This window comes from Eucyclogobius newberryi, unplaced genomic scaffold (genome assembly GCF_026437365.1).
Source record: "Eucyclogobius newberryi isolate DKJ021-1_F unplaced genomic scaffold, fEucNew1.0.hap1 SCAF_4, whole genome shotgun sequence".
NCBI classification, from domain to species: domain Eukaryota; kingdom Metazoa; phylum Chordata; class Actinopteri; order Gobiiformes; family Gobiidae; genus Eucyclogobius; species Eucyclogobius newberryi.
The window spans coordinates 34,100,911-34,126,563 of NW_027316056.1; the positions used below are offsets into that span (position 1 = coordinate 34,100,911).

Here is a 25,653-nt window from a genome sequence, read left to right on the forward strand (position 1 = left end):
ATAGCATCTAATCCAACATTCTGCCCACAATAGAAAGAAGGAGGGAGGAAAGGGCTTTGGTCCAGTTGTACCTCTTCAGGCTGGTCCCACTTCTCTGGTGCCTTCAGCCGCTCTGGAGGCAGGCGCAGATGGAGGTGAGTTACACGAGTATTGTGTATTGTTTCAATAGGTTTGGCCTTACACAATATCTGTCTCTCTCAACAGACACCAGTAAATGCCCTTCCATGACGTATGAGGAAAAAAGACAGTTGAGTCTGGACATCAACAAGTTGCCTGGAGACAAACTGGGCCGTGTGGTGCACATCATCCAGAGCAGAGAACCATCGCTGAAGAACTCCAACCCGGATGAAATTGAGATCGACTTTGAAGCACTGAAGCCTTCCACACTGAGAGAGCTGGAGAAGTACGTGTCCACCTGTCTCCGAAAGAAGAAAAAACACTCAGGTATAGGACTATTCGGAATCAAAAATCAAATTTATCCCATAAGACTGAGCCACCGTGGATATTTTTGTCGACAGATTTGAAGAAGATCAAGACAGGCTCTTCATCTTCAGATGACAGTGATGCCTCGGGCAATGAAGACACTGGCAATGGTATGAGTCCGTCTAAATGTCCTTCCTGTGAGGTATAGGCATCCATAACAGTGTGTGTGTTTGCATCAGGACTGGTTCCCAAACAACACAAGATGACATCCAGAATCAAAGATGTGAAAAGAGCACATGGCCAGTCTATGAGTACAACAGTGGTGGTCCAGTCCAAAGCCTGTGCTCCTTCTTTTGCTCCCTGCCCTCCTCTAGAGCCGCACATTCAGGCCCCTGGGTTTGACCCTCTTAGCCACTTCATGAACCCACATGTGACCCAGCCCAGCACTGAGCCCATTCGCCCCAACTCTGTGGCACTGTTACACAGCGGATCCAGCCGCCAGATGCCCACAGAGACTCTTGCTGTGCACCACCCTGCGCCGGCTGCGCACCACGCTGTGCACCACCCTGCGCCGGCTGCGCACCACGCTGTGCACCACCCTGCGCCGGCTGCGCACCACCCTGCGCTGGCTGCACACCACGCTGTGCACCACCCTGCGCTGGCTGTGAACCACGCTGTGAACCACGCTGTGAACCACGCTGTGAACCACGCTGTGAACCACCCTGTGAACCACGCTGTGAACCACCCTGTGAACCACCCTGTGAACCACCCTGCGCCCGCTTTGCACCACACTGCTCACAACGCTGCGCACCATGCTCTGCACCAAGCCGCACACCAACCTGCTCCGGCTGCGCACCACCCTGACCCCGCTGCGCACCACCCTGACCCCGCTGCGCACCACCCTGTGCCAGTCGCACCATCTCCAGGTACAGCTTATTCACATACATACAGCATGTGTTCTTTTTGATTGTTTGAATATAATTGTTGACATCAATTGTGTCCACAGCCATGCACAGTGCTCTGCCGCAGCAGCCCTCCAGACCGAGCAGTCGTGCCGCTCCTCTTCCTCCCAAACCGCCTCAGGCTCCTGTGTCCTCAGTGCCCACCGTCTCAGCCCCTGCATTTCCCCTGAACCGGCCCCATGTGCCCTCTCCCCCCTCACATATCTTGGGCACGCTGTCGGCACAACCCCCCCAGGCTTTGCTGGAGGATGACGACGAGACCCCTCCCCTGAGCCAAGTGCACAGCTTCTTGCAGTCTCTCCAGAACAGAGGGCCCTCCAAACACTCACCGCCACACGGGCCCCTTAATCCTGCTCTCAACCAAAGACACACGCAGCCCTTGGGACTAACTCCCAACTGTCCCCCAGTCCACAAAGGTCCGGAGCCCCTGCAGAAACTTGCTTCGATAGAGCCTCATCTGCCATCTGCTCTCATCAAAGCTGAGCCCTACTCTACAGGTGCACCTACACTCGCCTCCACATGTAGCCAGGAGTACACTTAGACAGGGGACTTAGAACAGATCCAGTGTTTCCCCCGGATTTCAGAAGGGCATAATGGGATTTAAAATAAGGGCAAACCTCCCTACATAAAGGGCACATCCGGGGGCATCAGGTTCCTAAGGTCTGTTTGAACTCTGTTAAGAGCAGAGAAACCTCTCTCTCTTCAGATGAAGGATTTTCTCTTGTATAGCAGCAGCTGCTAAACAATACGTTATTTTTTAACAATCTATATTTTACATTGATGTAACAAGATTATTTCAAATGTACTTGTAAATATTATATTTTCAAAAACTCTTAACAAATTAACTTTTAAACACATTTAAAAATAAAACTTTCAAATAAAATTAGTTGTTGAACAAATTAATTAACACCAAGTCAGATGACTTTATTTACAACTTTCTTCCATATCATCATTAAGCAGATGAATATTTGCATGATGCGATCTGTCGCGCTAATAAACAAACGCACGTGTAGCAGGCTGTAGGGGCTAACAGTCGCTTGAGTTCTCAAATCGGCGAAAAATCCTCTATTCCTTTTTAGACGTAATTTAGACCTGGATTATATCAACAACTCAGGCTTAATTTGACAACATTTGATTGATTTCTACGAATTCTGTCAAAGTGCGCGACAAAACTTGGAGCTTCGGCATTGTCCGGACCACGGCTCGGCAGCCAATCAGAGCCAAGCAAACAAACTTCGTCGACCAATCAGCGCGCAGCATGCACATTTTCACTTGTAAACAGTGAACTGTCATGGCGGACTATTGTCCAACACTTCCCGGCCCGATTTAATGATAATATTCCCTTTTTTTCTAAGATTTATTAATAAAAATGACCCCGTCCTTGCACTCGAAATGCCCGTCCACATTTCAAAATACCCCGTCCAAAATACGGGAAGACGGCCCTCTTTCTAAAAGCCTGCTTGTTGGTGTTTACTGTAGGTCACATGTTATCAGAATCACTTTTATTCATCCCCAAGGGGAAATTATTTTCAACTGACCAGTAGAAGAAAATAGAAGTTCTGAAAAAGACGACAAGATCACAATTGAATTAAATGAATAAAATACAATACATCTGTTTTTAATCAACTAGACCCACGGTAACTATTGGTCACATGTTTGTGTTTACTGTTGGTCACAAGTTGAGAATTTATCGATGTTGACGCACAAATGGAGGTGGTGTGCATCGTAGGCCAACTTCAAACTATATGCAAATGTACTGTAAAACAACTTTCAAAATGTACTACCCCTTAATGTATTGTTATGAATTGAAACAAAAATGCAGTTTATGATTGTAATTTGGCAATCAAATGGACAGGTCAGTGTAATCCCTCATTCATCCAGGAGTGTTCCATTGCAGATAAACATTAGCTGTAGTCATTTGGACAGTTTAAAAAACAAAAACAAAACAAACTAGAGGTTTCCACACTCATTCCAAAAGTCGTTCTCAATCTGCAGATCCTACTTTGAGCTGCATAAGCCCTGCCCACCGGGCGGAGCCTCTTGATAATAGCCTGTACTGTTCATCTATCAGTTTGCAATGTTTTTTAAAATTTTCCTGTAATGGGCCATATAAATCATATTGTTTGCTGTCTGCAACTCCCTCATACCTGATTAGCATCAGAATAGCCAGGGCGGATGCCGCGCCATGGCTTCAAAATGCTGTTGTGCGTGACCGGTAAACTGAACCTTAAACTCCATTTCTGTTTAAAGAGGGGTTCTCTTTTTTAACAAAAATGGCCTCCTTAACTCTTCATTCAAATCATCTCTTCTCCCTGCTTAGAATCTTCACCTCACTGTCTTCAAAAGAGTGGTTTGGGTTTTTAGATGAAGATGCACGGCGCTCTGTAATCCTGAATTAGCTTGTCTTTTGTGTTGATACAGCCTTTTGTGCAGTGGCTGTTTAGTCTCATTTATGTACCGCTCTTATCTGAGTTCTCAGACTAGATCCGCAGATTGAGAATGACTCTAGGATGAGAGTAGAAAAGTCTTGAATAAAAAACAGTGTCCAGATGACTACAATTAAATTTTTTTCGACAATCATATGGACAGTATAATGCTGCGTTCAGACCGCGGCGTCAAAGCGTCAAGTTTTTATTCAAAGTTTCTGTAGAGGCGCGTCCAGCATTTTTGCGGCGCGTCCGTGGCAGTGCGAATCGGGTAAAGGGACAGCAGTCTGTGTCCAGGCGGTTTTGGTCTCGTCCTCCACACACGCACACCTGGTTCAGATGTGTAGCAAAGCGCTCCAAGTTGCGTGGATCCTGGCCGCGAAGTGAGGAGCTCGAGACCAGCGTGCTGCGGCTGGTTCCGAGATGGAGCAACGCAAGCGTGCCCTGTTGGGCAGATCTTGCACTGCTCAGGCTGCACTACCTCACAAAACTCCACGCTCCATCTGAGCCCAGCCTGGGTTTGGAGCTTGTCCTTCTGTAGCACTTTTACGGCAACGTGTTTTCCTTTTTCAGCCCTTATACATTATTTCATCATTCAAAAGCAAATGTAGGATATATTTTTAGTTGATTAATTTTCTGTGTTTTCCATGAGCCAAGACATAATTTTTTGTTATTTCCTGTTCAGATAATTGCTACTTTTTACTATATTCTGTGCACACATGCAGTAAATACACTGGGTGAGGTCACTTTAAACATGACTTTACTCTAAACAAAATGATGCTGGTTTTCAGTCGCTGCATTTGTCAATGATGCTCGTGCATATGGCAGAATTCAAAGTTGTGTCCAGATGTTGATAAATACCACATGCCCTCTTGTGAATTTTGGTATATATTTCTTCATACACCAAAGTTTCATTGCAATGTTGAGGATTGAGGGCCAGCGAGAGGAGGTCTCTGTTTGCCATCAAGATTACAAAATATCAGACATAAGTTTTTGAGCCACAACTTTCCCCATTATCAGAAATCCTTCCTCGCAGACAAGTTTTGCAGTGGACACCCAGCATAAGGCAGTGTACCAGAAACTCCCATACGATAAGCACTCTTCAGTCCTTTTCTTTCTGGTCTAAAAGCGTTACTGTTGACCCTGAAAAAGTATTGTGATAAAAAGGAGTCTCCCGATATTTACCGGTAGTCATGATTTAGACCCATCTCATTTGACAGTAATTGTATTGTTCTAGAATTGTTGGATGTTGATCTGATCGTTTGTTGTAGGTTGTGTGCGTCAGAGCTCGTCTCCGCTCATGCACTCTCCTCACTTCAACATGGTGGAGCACGAGTCGCCTGTACACTCCAAGAGAAACGTAAGTCACCGTTCTCTCTTCAATACAATGCCAATCCAAATGACACTTTATGTTTTGTAGGAGCAGAGGTCCAAAGTCACAAATATCAAAGAAGAGCGAGCTTCCCATTCCCCGGTGCTGCCTGCATCTGCGTTCAGCCCTGTTCTGCGGCCGGACAGCAAACACAGTAAGGCCAGGGACACACCAAACTTATGAGTCAACTACTGTTCCACCTGTGAACTACTCTTCCCTTTCTCACAGGAACAAATGCCAGGCCTCTGGACGGCACTCGGCCTGGTTCTCAGTTCCCCGATTCTCCAGGGTCACAACACGATAGGATCAAGCAGGAGGCCAAAACAGCCATCTCCTCAAAGAAGACACCGGTGTGTGATCATCTGTATTATACATCACAATTACCACCTGGGCCAAAAATGATAAACTAACCTATGACGAAATAAAGCCCAGAAGACCTGTTTTTAATTGAGCTGTTTTAGATCAATATCAGTTAAAGATGTCAAATATGTCAGGGCTGGGATGTCATAGATTAGGACTACACAAAAAGCACAATAGGTCTTTAGTAGAAAAAGCTTCAGTTGTAGACATCTGGACTCAGTTTGAAAAAATAGACGTTTCGACTCTCATCCAAGAGTCATTGTCAATAAAAGAATTTAGATCGAGAACTCCGATATTAATACTGTTCTGTGGTAAGACCCACCCATTGGGAGGAGCCTTCCTGAAGTAGAAAGAGTTGTTTGTTTCAACAGAAACTCCCCCCTTGTATCTACCGAGCTAGCCTATTCAGAATCTTAATGGGCTATTAGAATCCTCTTTGTCTTTGTGAGACCCTGGCTCAACCACCCTGAGTACCTGATTAGCATCTAAATGTCCTTGTCCTGGTCCTCTACCTTTCCAGGGGTTCAGTAACCCTTTATAAATAACAGGAAGATTAAACCTTAGCCCTCCATTTCTGTTTAAAGAAGGTCTTTCTTTTTTAACAAAAATAGCTTCCTTGACTCCTCTTTCAAACCATCTTTTCTCCCTGCTTAAAACCTTCACCTCATCGTCTTCAAACGAGTGATTAGAGGCTTCAAGATGGAGATGCACGGCACTCTGAGGTTTTTCAAACTGAGTCCAGATGACTACAACTGAAGCTTTTTCTACTATGGAACACGCCTGGACGAATGAGGGATTACACCGACACAATAGGTCTTCTTTAAGCCACGTTTCCATTGGAGCACAAAGTGATCCATACCACCCTGTTTGGAGGTTCAGAAAGTACTACCTCTCAGAGTGAGCTGGCTCGCTTTTGGCCCCTGAAACACTTTAGCGTGAAATTATTGGACAGGAGAGAACAAAATGGAATGACGACTCGGGAGAAAATAAAACGACAAAAAGCAGATACAAGTACAAAATAATCATTCCTCTATTGGTCACCTCCACCCAGAGGAGCTTCTGATCAGGTCCACAGCTCCTTCTCACCTCGGCCCAGAGGAGCTTCTGATCAGGCCCACAGCTCCTTCTCACCTCGGCCCAGAGGAGCTTCTGATCAGGCCCACAGCTCCTTCTCACCTCGGCCCAGAGGAGCTTCTGATCAGGCCCACAGCTCCTTCTCACCTCGGCCCAGAGGAGCTTCTGATCAGGCCCACAGCTCCTTCTCACCTCGGCCCAGAGGAGCTTCTGATCAGGTCCACAGCTCCTTCTCACCTCGGCCCAGAGGAGCTTCTGATCAGGCCCACAGCTCCTTCTCACCTCGGCCCAGAGGAGCTTCTGATCAGGCCCACAGCTCCTTCTCACCTCGGCCCAGAGGAGCTTCTGATCAGGCCCACAGCTCCTTCTCACCTCGGCCCAGAGGAGCTTCTGATCAGGCCCACAGCTCCTTCTCACCTCGGCCCAGAGGAGCTTCTGATCAGGCCCACAGCTCCTTCTCACCTCGGCCCAGAGGAGCTTCTGATCAGGCCCACAGCTCCTTCTCACCTCGGCCCAGAGGAGCTTCTGATCAGGCCCACAGCTCCTTCTCACCTCGGCCCAGAGGAGCTCCTCTTTAGGAGTTCATTTCTAAACTGATACTGTGCTGCCCAGTGGTCGAGCGGTTAAGACACAGCACATATGCCACATATCCAAGTGCAGTCATGAGTTTGATTCCCGACTCAGACAATTTACTCTCATACCCCATTTCACACTGTACTTTCTTATCAATAAAGCCTCAAAAATCCACAAAATCAAAAAAAAAAAAAAAAAAAAAAAAAGAATAGTATCAATACTGTGGCGATACCGAGTCTGTGACGTTACATTGTCGTTTCGATTTTTTAAACATAACCCTAGTGTGAAGTGTCTGTCCCCCTATTTGATTGTAAGGGCCCTCACAAAGATCGCAAAGCACATTATACTGTTGTTTTTACTGGATTCACTTTTTTGTTAATGGTCCCATCTGACCAACCTGCCATGTGTGTTGCTCTTTCACCTCTGCCCACCTCTTCACAAACTGCGCAGCTTCCACGCAAGCTTGGAACGTGGAAGTCCGTATTCTGCCCACGCACATTTTGGGCTTCGTTGTGCGCATACCAGCCTTTATAAATGAGGCCCCAGATCTGTAGTACATTAGTTTCTGCTTCTCCTTAGACGTTTTCTCTGCTCGATGCCAATAATTTAACTCTTCTCAAACACACTGACATCTCTTCCATCACCACGGAATTTGTCTTTCCACATGGTTGTTTTAGAAATGAGAAGCCGCTCACTGCATCAGACGGGTTTAAATACTGTGTTGCAACTGAAAGATCACCACCTGCAGCAGTTCTCTAGCAGGAGGAGAGGACCTGCTGGATCTGCTTAGTTGAATCCAAGTGGACAGGCAGTGTATTTGATGAGATGACTTGATGTTCAGACTGACAGTAACTAGCCATTTGTAATATTAAATGATTCACTTAAACCTGAAGTGATATTTTTTTTATGGAGACCTTAATGCTTCCTATCTGCTGTTCTCCTTCTCAGGATGTGAAGTTGAAGAACATGGGTTCGTGGGCCAGTCTTGCTCAGAGGTCCCAGTCCTCACAGGCCTCCTCTGTGCGCTCATCCAGTGACAGCTTCGAACACTTCAGACGGGCGGCGCGGGAGAAGGAGGAGCGGGAGAGGCAGCTGAGGGCACAGGCCGAGCAGGCGCGTCACCATGACCACGACAAACAGCGGTACAGAGTTCAATCTTCATCCCGCGTTCACACATAAGGATGTCAAGATTAACCAGTTTTTCAATCATTGGCATTATTTATGGCCATGATAGGTTATTCCCGGGAGTTTTGGAATCTATGGTATACCTCAGAAATGTCTCTAGGCGCAATGCGAGTCACTGCGGCGAGCGCGTCAACAAGCCTGATCTGTTTATAATGATTGTCTGTGGTGGCACGCTGAACGACCAGTGGACCAGAGGTGGTGGAGCGTAATCTTTTTCTGTAAATGCTGTTTTATTCTTCACAAATCTGTTTGTTGGCGTGAGCCAAAGGAAAGTGACTTTCTCTAAGTCCCAATCCCCGCTGAGCATTACCATGGAGCTCATCTCACTATTAAATTATATAATACTTAAAAGAGAGACAATGAGGGGTCAATAAGCATACGTTTATATTACGTAATCCATTTGTGGCCATTATATTTTATTTTTAAATGAATATGCTGCATTAAAGGGTAGGGATGTTAATTGTTATAAAACAGGAATACTTTCAAGTTTAAACTTTAAAAATAACTATATAAATGTTCATATCTTTTCTTTTTGCTGATAATAGTGAATAATCTTTAGGGTTAGGGTTAGTCACTGAGGTCCAATTATTACATTTTGTTCAAGTAGAAGGTCCGAACCGAAGTCCAGCTCGTGTCGACATCTTCATCTGGTTTCAACAATACTTATTGTTAATTTCCAATGCAGGAAATGAACTGGGTGCCTCAACTATCTCTTTTACCATAACTAAAAGTAGTCCCAGGCAAATAAATTCAAAGCCTCTATTTCAGATTAAAGAAAACAGAAACCTCAGAATTAAAAAATAAATAAAAGTGGAATAACTAATTGTTCTCTTAAATAACTTATAAAAACTAAAATGTGCAAACAGAGCATTGACTTAACATTCTCTCATCTGTGTTCTTAAAATAAGGAGGTCCCAGCCCATAAAAATGAAGGCCGGCTTTTCCAGAAAACAAGTGGCTTTTTAGGGGGTAAATGCAAACAGAACTGAGTAGCAGGTCAGTTGTCTCAAAATGCTCTCCTAATGCAGCATTTCCCTCTGATCAATGAGCTCAAGCTGTAGAGATCCTGCATGTGCCACTTGATTGTCTGAGTCGCTTCCTTCCAAAATCCTCTGACTTATCTGAGGAAAGGATTCTGAATTAACAGGAGGAGCTGCTGCCCAAAACTTCATTAATGATATTGCATGCTTTACAATAATCAAAATGGTGAAGGTTTATGTGGCAGTTGAGTGCAGGGCAGGGGTGGCCAACCAGTCAGAGACTAAGAGCCACATTTTTGACTGTGTTACCGCAAAGAGCCACATCATACACATGGGCACATGTCGTGTCAGTATAGCCACGGCCGTACACAAAAAAAAAGGGTCCATGAAAATGACTATCTCGTAAATTTACCACCGGTCACGGGTCCAGACAGAACCATCACTCGGTCCGGACCGGAGTCCGCCATTCGGTGATAGCTGGTGTAGGGGAAGTAGGTATGGAGTTGAAGAAGAATGGGGCACTGGCGGTGGGGCGGGGGCTCGAAGGGAGAGCACAAGAAATGTCTATTCGCGGAAGATTTGAACAAAGACGAGATGGAAACACTGCTTTCTAAACTGGATGCAGTGCGGCTTATGAAGCTTACTCCCATTTTGGCCTCTAACGCCAACAATGGAACAAAATGAACAGAAAACAAAAGTATAGTATATTTTTGTTCAATGTACAGTATATTTGTGCCACGATTTAGAAAAAGTCAACGATGGCCACGCCCCATCTTGTTGTTTCCATGGCAACAACCCAAAAAACAATCTTGCCGATGGGACATCCAGAAAAAAAACATTGTCATGGACAAACCAAATTTGGTACAACACGCATAATGGCAATAGGAACAATAATGATACTGTGGCCCCATTACAAAGCAAAAGTCCACCATCTTGGATTTTCTTTCTATTTATTGACTCGCTTAACTCTCATACAAGTTTACATTGATAACATTTAGATAAAATGTTTTCTAATTAGATGAAAACAGCATGTAGTGGCCTTATGGTCTGCTGATTGGGTAGTAGAGGTCATCTCATGGTGATAGTTTGTGTTTTTGGCCCTGTAGCAGAGACGACGATGACTCAATGGAGCAGGTTCGCCGGCCAAACGAGGAAGTACGCCGTCGCCACGAGCAACCGTCTCCACAGGCCGTCACCCCTCCAGCGGCCACTCCACAGGCCCCGCCCACTCCACAGGCCCTGCCCACACAGCCCAAGCCCGCGCCTCCTGCCGCAGCACAGATGGCTTTGGACCAGCAGAGGGAGCTAGCACGGCGGCGTGAGCAGGAGAGACGCCATCGTGAGGCTGTAAGTAATGTTCTAAAGTGAGGAAAGTATTTTGATTTTGCAAGGTCTCCCACTTAAAAATTATGGAGTGGTCTGACATTTAAATCGTAGGTACATTTCCACTGAGAGAGACAGAATCTAAAAAAATGTAAGGACGTTTTTCTTTTTTAACAACGATTGCCCCTTTAACTCCGCTTTCAAACCATCTTGTGTTATATGTTATTGCTGCAAATACGTATTTGAACACCAGAAAATCAAAGTTCATATTTGGTACAGAAGCCTTTGTTTACAATGACAGTGGTGAAACGTTTCCTGTCGTTCTTGACCAGGTTTGCACACTCTGCAGCAGGGATTTCAGCTCACTCCTCCACACAGATCTTCTCTAGTTCTGTCAGGTCCCTCCAACGATTATATTGGATTTAGGTCTGGCTACACCACGCCCCATCTTCAATGCTCTGACTGAGGGAAGGAGGTTGTTACCCAAAATCTCACAATACATGGCCCTGTTCATCCTCTCCGTAATACAGTGCAGCTGTCCTGTCCCTTGTGCAGAAAAGCCCCCCAAAGCATGATGTTCCCTCCCCATGCTTCACTGTAGGGATGGTGTTCTTTGTACTCATCCTTCTTCTTCCTCCAAACACAGCGAGTGGAGTTTATAATTATATATTTATAATAATAGTTTCCTCTGGATCATCCAGATGGTCTTTGGCAAACTTCAGGCCTGGAAATGTGCTGACTTAAGCAGGGGAACCTTCTGTGCGATGCATGATTTTAAACCATGACGTAGTGTAGTACCGATTGTAACCTTTGTAGTTTTGAGCTGATTCCTCACCTTTCTTATCATTGATACCCCACGAGGTGAGATGTTGAATATAGCCCCAGTCCGAGGGAGATTGACTGTCAATTTTAGCCTTTTCCTTTTTTTGCTAAAACAGTTGGTCTTTTATCACCGAGCGGCTTATCTGCAGATTGAAATAAACTCAACTTGTCTGCTTTAATCACTGTTTTTAACAGAAGTTACAACTTACAAATCACAAGCTACTAGCTAGCAGCTAAACTATAGCTTAACAGTTAACACACATTACTGGAACAACTCAAGACTCAACTCAACAAGAGCATGTTGAGTATTGTTGAGTCAGTCTGGGTCAAGGGTCAAAGCAGCTGTTTCATCTGATACAACGTTTTGCCTTTAGATTAGGGCTGGGCAAGTTAACGTGTTATTATTGCGTTAACTCATCACTTATTGAACGCAATCAATTATTTTAACGTGCGTTAACGCGCAGGTGGGATTCCCCTGGTCCGCACCAGTTCTAGAGCCTCGTACAAACCGCTGCGGACGAATCGCGCCCGACGCAGAATTTGAGCGCGTGAACATCAGAAAGACAAACGCACCGGGCGCGCGTTCTCGACGCGCCGGACTCATGTCCATAGAATACACTCAGCAGCAGACGTGCGTCCGAGTCGTCCTGCACATGCTCAGTGGAGTCGAGTCATCCTGCACATGCTCAGTGGAGTCGAGTCGTCCTGCACATGCTCAGTGGAGTCGAGTCGTCCTGCGCATGCTCAGTGGAGTCGAGTCGTCCTGCACATGCTCAGTGGAGTCGAGTCGTCCTGCACATGCTCAGTGGAGTCGAGTCGTCCTGCACATCCTCAGTGGAGTCGAGTCGTCCTGCACATGCTCAGTGGAGTCGAGTCGTCCTGCACATGCTCAGTGGAGTCGAGTCGTCCTGCACATGCTCAGTGGAGTCGAGTTGTCCTGCACATGCTCAGTGGAGTCGAGTCGTCCTGCACATGCTCAGTGGAGTCGAGTCGTCCTGCACATGCTCAGTGGAGTCGAGTCGTCCTGCACATGCTCAGTGGAGTCGAGTCGTCCTGCACATGCTCAGTGGAGTCGAGTCGTCCTGCACATGCTCAGTGGAGTCGAGTCGTCCTGCACATGCTCAGTGGAGTCGAGTCGTCCTGCACATGCTCAGTGGAGTCGAGTCGTCCTGCACATGCTCAGTGGAGTCGAGTCGTCCTGCACATGCTCAGTGGAGTCGAGTCGTCCTGCACATGCTCAGTGGAGTCGAGTCGTCCTGCACATGCTCAGTGGAGTCGAGTCGTCCTGCACATGCTCAGTGGAGTCGAGTCGTCCTGCACATGCTCAGTGGAGTCGAGTCGTCCTGCACATGCTCAGTGGAGTCGTCGTCCTGCACATGCTCAGTGGAGTCGAGTCGTCCTGCACATGCTCAGTGGAGTCGAGTCGTCCTGCACATGCTCAGTGGAGGAGTTGTGCTGTGCTGCTTCTCTCGTGGTGTAAATGGAGTTTAATGTTTGCTTTAGTTTATTAACTTTACAAAGTCAGCTGCGCCGGGGGCCCGCGTGAGCAGGTCCCGCCGGGGGCCGTAGCTGGGGAGATCCGCGAGAAGGGCCCGGCGCGCGTCTTGAAAACGTGAATAATCTGGTGCCTTAGCAACTGGCTTAGTGCAGAGGAGTAAAAAAACACCCAGTTTTAGGAATCTACAAACTTTTCTGGTTCTTTTCATGCCCTGGCAGTGGCAATAAGCTTTAGTTTTGTGTTTGATAACATTGTTTAAGTTCAAATGTGCACAATGTATTTATTTGTGTTTAACTGGTTCAGTGTTTGTTTGCGCGACTCATGTTATGGCGCTTTAGTGTCAAGTTCTAAGAATGTACAAACTGTACTGAAGTGTTTTCTGGTTTAGGGACATTTGGTACTAGACTGGTTCTGCTGCTCCTAAAATGTGTTGTGAGTGTCTAATGTTTAATGAGATTACAATGTTTCTGACGTTACCTCTGAAGTGGCCTGTTCATCTTTAATGATTGTGGCTCAGGATTTTGTAAAAATGTGATTAATCGTGAATAATCAGGGAAATAATGCAATTAATCGCAATTAAAAATGTTAATCGTTGCCCAGCCCTACTTTAGATACATTTCCACTCTTTAATGTTCAGATCCATTGGCATTAAAAGTCAGGTAAAAACCTTCAAACAGACAAAACACCAGTGTAAATAATTAAGTCAGTGTAAAATAACAGTTTTAGTAGTAGTTACAAAAACTAGCATAAAAGTCAACTTGAATCACTATAAAACATCAACTTAGCAGTATCAAAAGTAGAATATGAAAATATTTTACGCAACAAATCAAAATAATACATCATATTAGCGGCATTAAACACCAGACCATATTTAACAACTGTAGAATAAAGTGTATCTGCTTCCGAAGAGTGCACACGCTTTTTTGCTCGCTCCGCTTGCTATCGCTGCTTTCCTTATTTATTTTGCTTTTTAATCAGTTTTTGTCTTCCAAACATTTTTGCTTTAGACTTTTTCAAGTAAACCAAGGATTTTAAGAACATTTTTCCAGTTTTAACGACATATCTGACGCCAGCGACATGTCCGGGAGAAGAAGGGAGAACTATGAACGCTGTCGGAAATATCAACAAGAAATTAATGAGCTGAAAACACGGATATTTGTTTTGGAATCTGAAAAAGTTCTTCACGATACCATTCCTGTGTCAACCGACGGTAAGAAGAGCACACTTTTTACAAGAAAAACTGCTACTTTCAACCTAAACTGCAGTGACTCTGTGTCGTTTCCAAAACTGTCTAAAAAACAGAAAGACCAGGCTGTTTCTTGGAACAAACTTGGAGCAAAGCCTAAACGATACAAAGATAACGTAAAGTCACCTAAAATACAGCTCACCAACAGATTTTTACCACTTTCAGAGATGGAATTAAATGAAAAAAGGAAAGATGACGTGGCCAAAATACAGCGAGGAGGATCTGCCAAGGTCACGCAGATTGTTTTGGTTGGTGACGGCGCGATAAGTCACGTGACGCATGAAAAGATAAACACACATTCTTTTCCAAGCGCAACTGTTTCTGAGATAACGTCACTCCTTCCAAATATTATGGCTAAGCATGGAGGAGCTAAACAGCTGATTGTGCACGTGGGTGCAGTGGACATGCGGCGGGAACAGACTGAAGTTTTGAAAAAAGACTTCTTGAAGTTATTCGACGTGCTTGATAAAATGAAAATCAAAACATTCATAAGTGGACCTCTTCCAAACATCGACAGGAGGATAAACAAGTTTAGCCGGCTTCTTCAGCTGAACACATGGCTGTCCAAAGAGTGTTCACCGAGAGGACTACACTACATTGAGAACTTCTATCTATTCTGGAAACGAGAGGACCCGTTTAAGAGAAATGGCCCCCACCTATGCAGAGGTGGAGTGAGGGTGCTGACAGAGAACCTGCTCCACGCTCTGAGGCATTGGACTGGGCCTGGACAGGGTCCTGAGCAGATAGTTAGAGAAGAGAGGAATGAGAGAAGAATTCCTGCTCCATCAGCCAGAGACCGAGCCAATGTTTCAACATCAAAAGCACCACAACCTCAGCCTCCACCAAAGGATTCATCAGCAGCTGCTCCACCACCACCAGCAAAGGATTCAGCTCCAGCTGCTCCACATTCACCTCCACCGCCTCCAGCAAAGGAACAATCTTCAAAGGCCTTGGACCCATCTGTGACAAGCCCAACAACATCCCTGTCACCGCCCCTGCCTTCACACCAGCCCTGGGTTCCCCCTGCAACATCTACTCCCACTAAAGATTCATCATTCTCCTTCTCATCTCCACTCTCACCCATGGGCCTTCCCAGCCATTTTGAAAGTCTGATCAAATCAGGCATTAAGATGGCTCCACTCACGCCCAATATAGCAAGGGCTATGCCAATACTTATCAACTCTTCCCTGCACAAGCCGACTACACCAACAAAAGCCCCACCACCCATCCCCCCTCGCCTCTCACCTGGTCCCAAACTCTCCTTGGCTACAAAAGCCCCACCACCCATCCAACCTCGCCTTTCACCTGGTATCTCCCATAGCTAGGATGCACTGGGTCTCAGCGTTGCCGGGACTTATTGTCACATCAAAAATCAAACCAACCCGGGGCCCTATGTAAAAAGAGCCCCCCCTAGTGCTATTTCTGTAGTCACATCATCACACAGATGGAAAAACAAAATGCGAGTCAGGCCCAATCTGAGAAATGTGATTCATATTCCCTGTGAAAAGATAAAGCCCAGTCTCACTGAAACTAGTCTGAAACTTGCTGTGCTAAATGTCAGATCCTTATGTAACAAATCTCTCTTAATTAATAATTTTATTTCTTCTTATAATCTTGATTTTATGTTTTTAACTGAAACATGGCTTGACAAAAACACAGGAAATGTAGTTCTGATAGAATCTGCTCCACCCAACTTTAGGTTTGAATCTGAAACACGAGAAAACAAAAAAGGGGGTGGAGTCTGTGCTGTCTTTAGAGATGAAATAATTACCCGCAGGTTGTCTTTTGGGGTGTTTTCATCATTTGAGTATGTATCCTTTAAAATGGAGCTAAAACGGTCTCCATCCATTCTCTTCATTGTTTTATACAAGCCTCCCCAGCACTGCCAAGGTTTTATTGATGATTTTACTGAGATGCTTTCAGTCATATGCACAGACTTTGATGGTTTGGTCATTACAGGTGATTTCAATGTGCATGTTGATAATATTTGTGACAGAAACGCTAAAGAGCTTGATGCTGTCCTTGAAACCTTCAGTCTTACTCAGCATGTGAGAGGCCCCACCCACAGCAAAGGACACACTCTAGATCTCATAATTACAAAGGGGGTAAATATTTCAAATGTTAATGTGATCGATGTTGCTCTGTCTGATCATTTCTGTGTCTTCTTTGACCTGTCTGTTTCTCCCAGACCACCGGTTGGTCCTGCAGTTGTTGAGATGAGATACATAAGTGATGGCACAGGTGCACTGTTTATGGAAATGATAAACTTTGAAAATGTCTCATGTTCTAATGTAAATGATTTGTTGAACTCTGTTACATCTAGTGTTTTGAATGTTCTGGACACCATCGCCCCTATAAAGGCTAAAATGGTAAAAAATAAGCAGAAGGCGCCGTGGAGAAATGATGATTCGGTCAGGGCACAGAAAAGGGAGTGCCGCAGGGCCGAACGGAAATGGCGCAAGTCAAAGCTCCAGGTTCAAAAAGAGATTTACAAAGAAAAGCTGAACATGTACAACCTAATCTTATGTAGAACTAGGGAAAGATATTTTTCTGAAATAATTGGAAGCTGCAGTAACAACTCGCGTGTCCTGTTTGCCACAGTAAACAGATTAACAAACCCTCCAGCTCAGCTGCCGTTAGAACTCATTTCCACATCCAAGTGTAATGAGTTTGCATTATTCTTTAATGACAAAGTTCAGGGCATTAAAAATGCTATAAATCCCACAATGCAAAAAATTACCCTAAAACCACCAAGACACTTAGAGCTAACTCACTTTGCACCAGTAACTGATAAAACTGTCCATGAGATCATCACCAGTCTGAGTTCATCTACATGCTGCCTTGATGTGTTACCCACCAGATTTCTAAAGTCTGTGCTGAACAGTTTGTTAGCACCATTCACTCACATAGTTAACATGTCGCTTCAATCTGGAACATTCCCAATGTCTTTGAAAACTGCGGTCATAAAGCCTCTCCTAAAGAAGAGCAGTCTTGATGCCGCAGTACTGAGTCATTACCGGCCCATCTCTAATCTGCCATTTTGGGGCAAAGTCCTTGAAAAGGTTGTTTACCAACAGCTCACAGATTTCCTCTTAATAAACAACTCATTTGATGTTTTTCAGTCAGGTTTTACACCTCATCACAGCACTGAGACTGCTCTTGTCAAGGTGACAAATGACATCCGCCTGAACACTGACATGGGCAAAGCCTCAGTCTTAATTCTGTTAGATCTGAGTGCTGCTTTTGACACTGTTGATCATGGGATCCTCTTACAGAGACTAGAGGACTGGGTGGGCATCACTGGCACTGCCCTAAACTGGTTAAGGTCCTATCTGGAAGACAGGAAGTACTTTGTTGAAATTGGTAGCTGTGTCTCAGACCACATGACCCTGACCTGTGGAGTGCCCCAAGGGTCAGTCCTGGGTCCTCTTCTGTTCAACCTCTACATGCTGCCGTTAGGTCAGTTGATACGCAGTGAAAATGTGTCCTATCACAATTATGCAGACGACACTCAAATCTATGTTTCACTATCGGCAGGTGACTATGGACCAGTAGATTCACTCTGTCACTGCATCCAACAGATCAGTTTGTGGATGCAAAACAACTTTCTCCAGCTGAACTCAGACAAGACTGAAATAATCGTTTTTGGTCCACAGAAACAAAGAGAAAGTGTTAGCGGTCACCTCCAGAGTCTCGCTCTAAAACCTACAAACCAAATTAGAAATCTGGGGGTTATAATGGACTCAGACTTGAACTTTAATAGCCACGTCAAATCAATAACATCAGCAGCTTTTTACCATCTAAAAAACATTGCCAAAATCAAAAATATAGTGTCAAAACCAGATTTAGAGAGACTTATCCATGCGTTTGTCTCCAGTAGATTAGACTACTGTAACGGCCTGCTCACTGGCCTCTCCAAACGAGTTGTAAAACAGCTGCAGTACATCCAGAACGCTGCTGCTCGGGTCCTGACTAGAACCAGGAAGTATGATCACATTAGTCCTGTTCTCAGGTCTCTGCACTGGCTCCCTGTGGCTCAGAGAATAGACTTCAAAGCAGCTCTGCTTGTGTACAAGTCTTTCCATGGCCTAGCACCAAAGTACATCTTGGATATGTTAGTGCCATATGAACCATCTCGGACTCTGAGGACCTCAGGGACCGGCCTCCTGCTGGTGCCCAGAGTCAGGACAAAACATGGGGAATCTGCGTTTCAGTTTTATGCAGCTAAAATCTGGAACAGTCTTCCTGAAGATGTGAGACAGGCTTCTACTCTGACAATGTTCAAATCTAAGCTAAAAACAGTTTTGTTTAGCTGCGCATATGACTGAAAGGATTTTTTCTTTGCACTCTTCTCTTTTGTTTGTGATTTTATTAGTTTAGAAAATCAGTTGGATTGATAATTTTTAATTTAGTTAATGTTATTGTATTTCTGTTTCTGTAATTTCTTTGTGATTTGAATGCATTTTTCCTGCTGTGAAGCACTTTGAATTGCCTTGTGTATGAAATGTGCTCTACAAATAAACTTGCCTTGCCTAGAATACAAATACAAAATACTATTACAAAATATAAACTCCAATTAATGAATGCAGCAATAACCAATATTACTTTGACTTTACTTTGTATTTACTTAATGCCAAATACATCACACCACAACATAACACTTAAGTTATTTCATTCATATTTACACCAGACCAAAGACCCAGACAAGAGCCCACGCTGACCCCGCCCCTTTAACACGCGGCCACGCCCGCAGCACATTAACCATCACAACATCGCACATGACGGCCCCAACTTAAAACAGTTCAGATAAAGCCAGCAATCTTACCGGCTTCAATGTTCACATGTGGAGACACGGTTCACTTCAGTGTTCACGTGTGGATACACGGTTCACTTCAGTGTTCACATGTGGAGACACGGTTCACTTCAGTGTTCACGTGTGGATACACGGTTCACTTCAGTGTTCACATGTGGAGACACGGTTCACTTCAGTGTTCACGTGTGGATATACGGTTCACTTCAGTGTTCACATGTGGATACACGGTTCACTTCAGTGTTCACGTGTGGATACGCGGTTCACTTCAGTGTTCACGTGTGGATACGCGGTTCACTTCAGTGTTCACGTGTGGATACGCGGTTCACTTCAGTGTTCACGTGTGGATACGCGGTTCACTTCAGTGTTCACATGTGGATACACGGTTCACTTCAGTGTTCACATGTGGATACACGGTTCACTTCAGTGTTCACATGTGGAGACACGGTTCACTTCAGTGTTCACATGTGGATACACGGTTCACTTCAGTGTTCACGTGTGGATACGCGGTTCACTTCAGTGTTCACGTGTGGATACGCGGTTCACTTCAGTGTTCACGTGTGGATACACGGTTTACTTCAGTGTTCACGTGTGGATACACGGTTCACTTCAGTGTTCACGTGTGGATACACGGTTCACTTCAGTGTTCACATGTGGAGACACGGTTCACTTCAGTGTTCACATGTGGAGACACGGTTCACTTCAGTGTTCACATGTGGAGACACGGTTCACTTCAGTGTTCACATGTGGAGACACGGTTCACTTCAGTGTTCACATGTGGAGACACGGTTCACTTCAGTGTTCACGTGTGGATACACGGTTCACTTCAGTGTTCACGTGTGGAGACACGGTTCACTTCAGTGTTCACGCGTGGATACACGGTTCACTTCAGTGTTCACGCGTGGATACACGGTTCATTTCAATGTTCATGTGTGGATACACGGTTCACTTCAGTGTTCACACGTGGATACACGGTTCACTTCAGTGTTCACGCGTGGATACATGGTTCACTTCAATGTTCACGTGTGGATACACGGTTCACTTCAGTGTTCACGCGTGGATACACGGTTCATTTCAATGTTCATGTGTGGATACACGGTTCACTTCAGTGTTCACACGTGGATACACGGTTCACTTCAATGTTCACGTGTGGATACACGGTTCACTTCAGTGTTCACGCGTGGATACACGGTTCATTTCAATGTTCATGTGTGGATACACGGTTCACTTCAGTGTTCACACGTGGATACACGGTTCACTTCAATGTTCACGTGTGGATACACGGTTCACTTCAGTGTTCACGCGTGGATACACGGTTCACTTCAATGTTCACGTGTGGATACACGGTTCACTTCAGTGTTCACACGTGGATGTCTCTCGCATCTTTAAACTTATTTCGCCGGCTTCAACTTCTGCCCGGAAGACGCGTGCGTCACTAATTAGTTTCCGTGTGCTCTATTGACAGCGATGCATGGCAGTGTTTACGTCTTTTCCAGCGCAAATTTCGCGATCAATGGAAGATGGTTTAGATTCTAGAACGAAAAGGATATCGTATGTGAGTGCTAGATTTTTTTTATGAGTCCAGAACCGAATTCGATTTAGTTTTTTTTGGACCTGAACCGAAACGTTTTAACAAGTCCAGATCCGGTCCGTCGTACCTGTGCGCATCCCTACCCTCAGTCCTTTCCAGCCTTGTGGAGGTTTACAGTTTTCTGTCTGGTGTCTTTACACAGCTCTTTGGTCTAACCCTTGGCAGTAGTTGGAGTCTGAATGATTGTGAGGAGGACAGGAGTCTCTATCAGAATCTCTTCTTGCTGATACGCAGATGTTCAAATACTTATTTGCAGCACATACAAATAAATAGTTTAAAAATCACAGTGGAAATGTGGAAAAGCACCTACGATGGAAAATTCAGACCCGCCATAATTTCTAAGTGGGAGAACTCACAAAATCGCAGCGTGTTCAAATACTTAGCATACTTTCCTCAATGTATGTCGTGGTACTTTCAACTTTATCAGGTCTCTCCCCATCTCTCTCTCTCCCTCCCCCTCTCCCCCCTCTCTCTCTCCCCCTCTCTCTACCCCAAAACACCATCGTTTCACTTCACCAGTCCATATATGTTCTGTTAGAATATATATATAAAGGACTAATTAACTTGTCACCAGTGTGTTTCTAAACAGTTACAATAGCTATTAATTCATTTGTGTTTGTTTTGGGGAGAGCTAATTTTCTGGTTTCATACGGGTTGTGACCGCCAGAGGGCATTGGCAAGAATGCACTGGGAGAGATGATCCAGGGTTTTCTCTTTATTAAAGGTTTTAGTCAAATAATACTGGTGGTTGGTATTTACAGAGCAGTTATTGATTATGTAAATACGTGTGTGGTTCTGTAATATAAACAAGGAGAACATAAATTATAATAAAATCTGTAAAACAATAACATATAATGCACAAATATACATGAGCTCCGTCGTAGCTACTGCTGTTAGCGCTTAGCTCGAGGCACTTAGCATTCACAAACACAAAACAAGGTAAATATATAACTTTAACTACACTATTAAACAATTCGAATGGCATGCAACACTTTATACACTCATGGAACAAATGGTGTGTCTATGTCTACTTTCGTTTCTAACAAATACTCACTTTTTATCACGCACACCAAACAACAACCACAAGCTCTACACGATGTGGGGGGGAGAACAACTAAAACTCTGCAAACACGTAGCATCCTCAACCTAACTTGCCTATGCTAACGCGTGATTGGCTACTCGACCTGTCAATCAGGCACCTGGCAGAAATGGGGCGGGTCCTTCGTCACAGTGTTCATGTCACATAACTTAAAATAAGAAACAAGTGAGGCCAGTGTTTTGAGCTGTAACTCATTTTGCAGCATTAGCTCCGTGTGCCGTTCACTTCAGCCTCCGTGTCGTCGCCCCATCATCGCAGACGACCGGATGGTGAAATAGAGAAGCAAATCAAACAATGTCCATAGGAATTTAGCAAATGGATAACTGTCCCCGAATCCCCTGTCCTACAAAAGACCCAGTGGGGAAAAAGTAGGAAGCTCAAAGAGAATCTCAGTGAAGGGGAGATCCTACTGCAGCGGCTTTATTAGACAGGACAGCTGAGCGTTAAATGGGAGAGAAGGGAGCATATGCAGTAAATTGTCTGAGCTGGGATTGGAACTCGCAACACTGCGTAGCCCCTCGCTGTGTCCCTGTACAATCAACTGTGAGTACCCTTTCTCTCTGGATATAGTGTGGCCCACTTGTTCTCATGAATAAAAGCTATTAAAAAGTGTTTGAAATAACCAAACATCGGTTATTGGCTCAAGCTTTTCCCTTCACATTGGCATCGGTATTGGCCTAAAATCAGTGCACCAGTATTTCTCATTTTCTGCCTCTGGACCCAGAGCCAGGTCCTGAACATGAGAAACAGTGACATTAAAAGAAGTGTCCAAAGCCTTCTAAAGTGAACCAGTTTAGGAGCCAGGGCCAAACAAAACGTGCCCCGTGAGTTATAAATAACTGTGTGTGCATTTTTGTGTTCCCAGATTGATACCATTGACATCAACTTCCAGAGCGATCTGATGGCCATCTTTGAGGAGAACCTCTTCTGAGACTGATGAATCACCTGCACTGAAGAATCTTCTGACCCTTCACGCGGCAGTCTGCACAGAGGCAACGAGAGAGTCTGACCTGCTCACCACATGTACACTTCCTGTAGGAAGTATTAGGCTCAACTACAAAAACATGGAATTATTGTAAAAGAAAAAAGGCTTGTGTGTGGAGTGTGTGTGTCAGTCAGGACCTGTACCAGTAGCTAAACACACGTTCACTTATTCACTGTGTGGGAGAAGAAAAGGCCCCGGTCAGACCATGATGGAGTGACCACAGATTGCATCCCCTCCATGTCCTGCATACAAACCACAGCAGTTTAAACACACCTGGACTCTTGTGACCAGCCCTGCTTTTACTGCTTTTACTACGCCATGGCTTCTTTTAAGTTTTTACATGTAAATAATCTTTTTCATCTTTGTTTTCTTTCTATTTATTTTCCCGCCGTGCTCTTCCTTGGCGTCTTCATGCGTGTTTGCGGTCACTTCCACGTGTTCAGCTCATGTTCCCTTCTTGTCCGTCTGTGGTTTGCTTCTGTGTTCCTCCTCTTCTGGAGTGTTTCAATCTTTTGCGTTACCATGGACATTGTTGGTTTGTTGAGTCAGGCCCGGAGCTCTGTGGAGTCACCATGTTCAGAATAGAGTACAACCTTTTATATGAAAAAGTATTAAAATTATATTTAATAACATCTATGTGTTGTCTTTCTTATGTGTTGTTTGTTTTTCAGTCTCTAGAGGGAGCTGTCACATTCCTTTGACAGGAAGTTCAGTCAAAGAACTGTATGGTGAATAAGAGTGGTAAATAAGTGGGACAGTCACATTTGGTCCTTTTGTATTTTAAAATCCATTCACTTTTAACTTACAATCAACCTTATACTAATCATTACCATGTGCAGAATAGGAGTATGGCTCGCCCCCTATTGGTGCTGCAGCCCAAAACATCCTGAGACCCAGAATGCTTTTTTTCCATAGAGACAGGGCCCCACAGCAGAAATGTTGGGTGTAGCGGCAATATTTAATGAACTTTTGCTCTGTTTAAAATTCTTCAGTTGTCTTTAAACACATTTTAAGCTGTTAGCTTTGACTACGCTCTAGCGCGCCGCTCTGACTCAGCTCGTGCGCTGATTGGTCAGAACGGTAACCGTCTAGACCAATCAGCACGTATATGTGATAACGACATTTTACAGAATGATAGGCATTTAGGAGATAAAAAAATCTGTAATTTAACAAAGCAATTTAAAGAGAATACATTACATGTACTTAAGAATCAGAATTCTATTTTCAGTAACATGATGTAACTTCCGGGCCACAGTCCTCGAAGAGCTAAAGGCTGTAACTGTAACTGAACAGCTGCCATTGACTTGAATGGACCACCATCTTTGGCCCCGGGGTCTTGGAAGGACCTGGGAGAAGGGCTCTCCTCTGGCCTTGTGCTGCTTAGCTAACATGGGGAACACATTTTTATTTCTGTATTTATTTGACAGGGACAAAGTCATACATAGTTACAAAACAAAGCTTGTGATGTGATGCACACAAAGTTTAGAGCCAGTGCTATAACTCTGTCCCTGGCTGGGTTTTTCTAAATCCCCCACAGATATAACACGCATCAAAACACATTTCCATTATTGTAAATAAATCAGTGATTAATGTACACATCTACACAACTCATTCTTCTACACTCGCATCACTCGTACACGTCACTCGCACGCGTCACTCGTACACGTTCATGACTTACAGGTGGGTACAGGGTTGCCAACTAGCTCAACCCCAAATCAGGGACAAACAGCTGACCATCTTTTTAATGGTTTAATGATCATTACTGATCATTAAACCTCTTCTGAAAAAGCCTAACCTAGATCCCGACCTATTGGTAAACTACAGACCTATTTCAAATCTTCCCTTCGTCTCTAAAATCCTTGAAAAGTTGTAGTAAAACAGCTTTGTCGCCACCTGCAGGACAATCACTTATTTGAAGTTTTCCAGTCAGGGTTCAGAGCCCACCACAGCACTGAAACTGCACTAGTTAAAGTCACAAATGATTTGTTATTAGCCGCTGACGATGGACTGGTCTCAATCCTGGTTCTGTTGGACCTCAGCGTTTGACACCATTGACCACAACATTCTACTGCAGAGGTTAGAATGTGATGTAGGTGTTGGAGGAACAGCCCTCAGCTGGTTTAAATCCTATCTATCTGATAGGTTCCAATTTGTTAATGTAAACAAGAGCTCCTCACCATGCTCTAAAGTAATTTACGGTGTGCCACAGGGTTCGGTACTCGGTCCAATTCTGTTTACTCTTTATATGCTGCCATTAGGCAACATTATCAGAAAGCATGACATTAACTTCCACTGCTATGCAGACGACACTCAGCTGTATTTATCAATGAAACCTGATCAGAGCGATCAAGTAGACAGACTTAGTACTTGTGTGAAGGAGATAAAAACCTGGATGACACTAAACTACCTGCTTCTTAACCCTGAAAAAACCGAGGTCATTGTGCTTGGCCCTAAGCATCTACGAGACGCTCTATCTGAGCAGATAGTCACACTGGACAATGTCAGTGTAGCCTCCAGTTCTACTGTAAGAAACCTTGGAGTCTTATTTGACCAGGAGCTCTCATTTAAAGCTCATATAAATCAAGCTTGTAAAACAGCCTATTTCCATTTGCGCAACATCGCCAAAATCAGAAGAATCCTGCCTAAAAGTGATGCCGAAAAACTTATCCATACATTTGTAACGACTAGATTAGACTACTGTAACTCCCTGCTTGCAGCGTGTCCTAAAAGCTCCATAAAAAGCTTTCAACTGGTTCAAAATGCAGCAGCAAGATTACTAACAGGAACAAAAAGAAGAGAGCACATTACGCCAGTGCTGAAGTCTCTTCACTGGCTCCCCGTCGAGTTTAGAATCAAAATTTAAAGTTCTACTCCTGACCTACAAAGCCATAAATGACCCATCCTACCTCAAAGATGCTATAGAA

General features: G+C 44.5%; 1 protein-coding gene across 2 annotated transcripts in view; it reads left to right on the forward strand.

Annotated features, from left to right (window-relative positions):
* LOC140378184 (bromodomain-containing protein 4-like) overlaps positions 1-23,361 on the forward strand; it is a 41,588-nt gene extending 18,227 nt beyond the window's left edge. For both annotated transcript variants that reach the window (XM_072463901.1, XM_072463902.1), the window contains exons 11-22: positions 34-134; positions 205-444; positions 519-593; positions 663-1,048; positions 1,310-1,349; positions 1,430-1,882; positions 5,083-5,171; positions 5,232-5,337; positions 5,412-5,533; positions 8,139-8,332; positions 10,462-10,702; positions 22,610-23,361. In XM_072463901.1, coding sequence (XP_072320002.1) covers positions 34-134; positions 205-444; positions 519-593; positions 663-1,048; positions 1,310-1,349; positions 1,430-1,882; positions 5,083-5,171; positions 5,232-5,337; positions 5,412-5,533; positions 8,139-8,332; positions 10,462-10,702; positions 22,610-22,675 — 2,113 coding nt within the window. In that variant the 3' untranslated portion in view covers positions 22,676-23,361. The remainder of the gene's footprint in view (positions 1-33; positions 135-204; positions 445-518; positions 594-662; positions 1,049-1,309; positions 1,350-1,429; positions 1,883-5,082; positions 5,172-5,231; positions 5,338-5,411; positions 5,534-8,138; positions 8,333-10,461; positions 10,703-22,609) is intronic.
* The last annotated feature ends 2,292 nt before the right edge of the window (positions 23,362-25,653 follow it).